At 40.9% G+C, this 5,248-nt stretch overlaps 1 protein-coding gene across 1 annotated transcript in view; it reads right to left on the reverse strand.

Moving 5' to 3' along the window:
- LG7_11H4orf47 (linkage group 7_11 C4orf47 homolog) overlaps window positions 1-5,248 on the reverse strand; it is a 21,626-nt gene that overhangs the window by 13,890 nt on the left and 2,488 nt on the right. Inside the window, exons 3-5 of the mRNA XM_005362649.3 lie at window positions 2,754-3,011; window positions 380-517; window positions 219-294 (exon numbers count right to left, since the gene is read on the reverse strand). Coding sequence (XP_005362706.1) covers window positions 219-294; window positions 380-517; window positions 2,754-3,011 — 472 coding nt within the window. The remainder of the gene's footprint in view (window positions 1-218; window positions 295-379; window positions 518-2,753; window positions 3,012-5,248) is intronic.

Consider the following 5,248-nt stretch of genomic DNA (forward strand, 5'->3'; position numbering starts at 1 on the left):
CCTGCCTCTGCCTCCCGAGTGCTGGGATTAAAGGCATGCGCCACCATCGCCCGGCCATATTTGATTTTTGATTTACTAACTGTTGACCTAGAATATTGTGGACCAACACACAGATACCCCAGTGATCAAAATGGACAGAACAAAATAAAATTTTATTGTGAGTTAATTTTCAAAGTTGAACAGATAAAGGTTGGAAGGTTCAAAACAGGCGACTTTACCTTGTAATTCAGTTTTGCAGCATCATATAAGTCGGCCGAGTGCGAAAGCTGCTTGCCTATGGTAACATTGGCATAGCTAGAGAAGGAGCACATAATGGTGAATGCAGGGCTCGGGTGATTTTATAAACAAAAAGCAATATATGGTACCAAGAGTATCTTACCCATATCCAGTTCCTTTTTTTCCTGGGTTGGTGTATAAATTCTTCCCAGGTGGCTGATACTTGTCCCTGGGTTTTATCTGTGCACTGAAGAATGGGATCGGGCCACCAATTGTTCCATAATAGCTTCCTAATCCACTTCTTCAATGTCATTTGGGGTTTTAAAGGGGGAGATATTAAAACGTCAAATTTCATTTATATATTTCACCACAAATTATAAGCACATTTTAAAGCATTGAAAAAAGCAGAAATCCTGGGTAGATTGGCTGACTGCACTGGGTATGTGTTTCCTCCCGTGGAGTGGTCCTTAAATCCAATCAGAAATCAATCGATTATCCCTATAAGTCATGCCACTGTTGAACCCATGGCCATATCTTGCCACAGTGGTCATTATTGTAGTTCATAGCTGGATAAGACTGCCGATGAGTTTTTGCCCACAACGGTTACATAGCACTCTTTGATACAGAGAGCTGGTCATCAGAAAGGAAGATTCCTGGTCAGTACCAACTTCATTTCTCCATGTTCTCTGATTCATGCATATTTATAAAAAGAGTTTAGTTAGAGTAACCCTACATTAGGAATAATGTTCCCCCCAGAAGCCATAGGTTGTCAAATAAAAAGTCCTGTGGCAGGTGTGGGGTACCACCCTTCCGCTTTTGAGTCAGGGCTGTCCCAGAGTCCCGCAGACAACACATGCTCTTGCCACTGCTCTTGGCTATCCACCAGAACTTGGTGGTTTAGACCCTATTGCTGAACATACATGAATCATAAAACATGGAGAAATTAAGTTGGTACTGGCCAGAAAGCTTCCTTCCTGATGACCAGCTCTCAGTACCAAAAGGTGCTGTGTAGCCTGCTGTGGGCAAAAAGCCATTAGCAGTCTTGTCTAGCTATGAATTACAAGAAAGACCTCTGTGGCAAGACATCCCCATAGGTACCAGGGTGGCATGACTATTATAGGGGTAACCGACTGATTTCTGGCGTATTTAAGGCCAACTCCTCAAGAGGAAATATGGCTGGCAGAGTAAATCTAGCCAAGAATCCATGGCAGGGACCTCACAGCTCATGGGGGTGAGTCTGTGACTCATTTCTGCAAAATACACATAGGATCGATCTGCTCTCTAAATTTCTTTCTCTATACCTATAGATCGGTGCTGCTCAGACATCCAGCAGAGAAATGTCTTTCTGAGTGGACCGTGGTTAACTCAGAAACTCACAGCTGGTCCAAATGCAGAAAATAAGCAGCCGCAGAGCGCTTGGCACAAATGGGACATGCGCAGGACCCGACCGCCTCACTGCAAGGCTCAGCAACCATCTCAGGACAGAGGAAGGAAAGACTGGCAGGGAGGACCCGAGCCAAACAGCGTTTCTGGACAGGACAGAACCACTGCCCTCCTGAACTCAGAGCATCTGAGGCTGCGTGTACACGACACCACGAGATCAAGCCAATCAACGCTGAGCACGGAAAGGGAAAGAACTCAGACCTTCCACCCCTGAGAATCTATGGACAGTTGGCTTCTGGGAAAGGAGAACTGGTTTTCTTTAAGGTGTGGTCCCTAGCGAGTCCACCAAGCTCCAGGAGATGTTCCCACACTCGGGAGTATATGGGAAGCACAAACTGAACTCCTCGAAAAGGAGGACACAAGGCTGAGGGGGGTAGAGAAATGGAAGATGGGGTGGGGGAAGGCAAACATATTGTGTGAATTTCTCAAAGAATTAATAAAATATCACATTTATAAAAGATTACCTGTTAGATGGAAGTCTGAACTATAGAAATGGAGTCTCACTAATTTCGAGTATATAAAAATGAAATTAGTTTTGATCAGTTCTCAGCTACCATGACTTCTAAACTAAGAAAAATCAAACTTATAAAGTGTAAGTGAAAAATCATATTTTAAATCTTAGTTACATAACGTAATATAGCATATAGTCTTGTGATTTAATGGAAAGGGAAGGGAAAAGAACTTTCACTTTGACAGCTGCTATAATCCATATACAATATATCAGTGATAAATTATTTTTTGTCTAAAAAGCATTTCTTTTCATTCCATAGTAGTATTTATAATTTTTATAAGCAAAAAAATATGCAAGAGCATAAACATGGTGCCCCAAGGCATTTTCCATCATCGTTTTTGCAAAATTTTTGCAAAAATGTATCTTCATTATCTAATTGGCTTTTATTAAATAAACTAATAGAGAACAGATAATAAAAAGATTAATGTAGAGAGAGCTATTTAAAGTTGCATGTCAACCTGTATCACACAAAACAACTGTCTCTACTAAAGACAATCATAGTTCAAAATTAAGTCCCACAGAAGAGCATCCACTTTAAAGAGAGAAGCGGGAGCGAGATAAGGTATTTTCCCGCCACACTTACGGTTTTTTCTCTCCACTACTAGGGATGAAGGCTTTGCTGAGGTTTTTCTTGGCTTCTGCCATCATATGCCGCCTCCTCACTTGGTTCAGGCTCACATAGCCTTCCCCTTCAAAGACCCTTGCGAACTGGGGCTCGAAGTACCCAGCCTGGAGATGGGACATTTCCTTTGATCCCCCGGGTAGCATCTGTCTGTTTTTGCTTGCAGCCTCATTAAAGGGGCCTTCAGAAATAAAGAGCGTTATAATCTCGACTTCAATACTAATCAAAGGGCATTAAAATGAAAGCAGAAAAATTCTCAAGACGATGAGCCAATTAAGAGTTTCAGCTGTAAAACACTAAAAATCGGCATGAAAAGCGACATCGACAGTAACATCTAAGAGGTTTTCATGAAAACGTCTGAACATTTGGGTGGAAGTGGGTTTTCTGTTTGTTTTTTAACTTTTTTTTTGTTCGTTTTGTTTTGTTTGTTTGTTTTTTGAGACAGGGTTTCTCTGTGTAGCCCTAGTGTTCCCGGAACTCATTTTGTGGACCAGACTGGCCTCCAACTCAGAGATCTGCCTGACTCTGTTCCTGGAGTGCGGTGTGGGAGGGGGAGATTAAAGGTGTGCCCGGTGGAGATGAAGACCTTAAAACAGTGGTTCTCAACCTTCCTAGTGCTGTGACCCTTTAATGCAGTTCCCCATGCTGTGGTGACTCCCAACCAGAAGATTATTTTCATTGCTACTTCATAACTGTAATTTCGCTACCATTATGAATCATAATGTAAATATTTTGGGAGACAGAGGTTTGCCAAAGGCGTGGCGACCCACAGGCTGAGAACCCGCTCCCTGCCTTAAAAGCTCATCTACCCAGTGGTTCCATGAACAGTAGGAACAGTGCTTATGTGTAATATCAGGAAGGGGACATTCCACAGTCACAATGAAGCAACCTTGTTCTAGGTGTATCTTAAGATGCTGAAGTGCCTATGTTCACAAGAGCCCAGAATGTTCACTTTCATTTTTAATGAATGTAAGAAACAGCCCAAGCTCTATCTAAATGATTAGTCTTCAAGTGTCATGTTTGCACAACAAAATAATGCAGTCTAGGAATGTGTTTAAAGGTGACTTTTTATGAATATGTAGATTTTCACAATTTGAATCTTGAAAGCCTTAACTTCCAAACTGCAAAGAATATTTTAAGGTGTACATAATCCTAAATGTGAATTTGCTTACTCATTTTGGTAACTTAAATTTTTGTTTTGTTTTGGTTTTTGTTTGTTAAAAACAGGGTCTCACTATGTATCTTTGGCTGGCCTGGGATTCTCAAGGTAGACCAGACTGGCCTTAAACTCACAGTGACCCACCTGTCTCCTGTTAGCTTACATTTTTGAAAAGGTTACACTGTACACATAACCTCAAACCCTACCATATAAACATCTTAATGAGTCTTTCTTGCTGTGGTTGGTTGCCTATTTTCCTTTCACAGGTAATGGTACTAATTTTATCATCCAGAGAATATCTAGATATTCTCATGAATATTGTGTATCACTTTTCTTTATCATCAGTGCTTAGCATAATACATATACTACTCTTAGACTTTGCCTTTCTAGTTAATCATTTACCTTGGACATGTTTCTATATAGTTAACTTTTCGTTAAACAAAATCTGAGACTTTGAAAGTATATATTTATATTTTTTTCTTGAGGTGGGATATCCTGTAGCTCAGGCTGGCCTTAAACTCCCTATCACTCTGCCTCCACCTCCCAAGTTCTAGGATTACTGTAATAGACCACCACAACCAGCTAACTTACATCTTTTGGTTATGACTTTTCTTTAAAAAGAAATCTTACAGCTGTTCAGTCAGGATTTTATTTTTCAGGCAAGCAAGTCATGGATTCAAATGTTTCTGTAGACTAGTGTTCCATCTAAGACAAAAAGCTAAATGGGTGGGACAGGAGAGTTGGGTCAGTGGTTAAGATCACTTGCTGCTCTTGCAGAGGTCCTGGGTTCACTTCCCAAGAACATCAGTTTCCAGAGAATCAGCTATCTCCTTCAGACTTTCATGGGCACCAGGCACACATGTGGTGTACCTACATACATGCAGCCAAATACTCATCCACATGAGATCAACCAATAAAAATTTAAAAAGCTAAAAGAACAATATTCTAGAAGGAACTTACCGTGGAAAGAAATAAAATTACCCATGAAGAACAAATGAAGGTGGGGCTAGAGATACGGCTCCGTGGTTAAGGACACGTTTCCCAGCACCTACATGGCAGCTAGTAATCATCTGTAACTCCAGTTCCAGGAGATCCAGCACCCTCTTCTGGTCTCCCCCAGCACATGCATGAATGTGGTACACAGACACACATGTGGGCGATATACCCACACACATAAAAATATAACTACTTCTAAAAAATTTTCAAAGAATAAGTGGAGGTAAAGGAGCCCAACTCATAAAATTAAATCATTCTAAACTCTACTACAATGTCAAAGTCATCAGTGTCACAATGTCAA

The sequence above is a fragment of the Microtus ochrogaster genome, linkage group LG7_11, assembly GCF_000317375.1.
Source record: "Microtus ochrogaster isolate Prairie Vole_2 linkage group LG7_11, MicOch1.0, whole genome shotgun sequence".
Taxonomy (NCBI): domain Eukaryota; kingdom Metazoa; phylum Chordata; class Mammalia; order Rodentia; family Cricetidae; genus Microtus; species Microtus ochrogaster.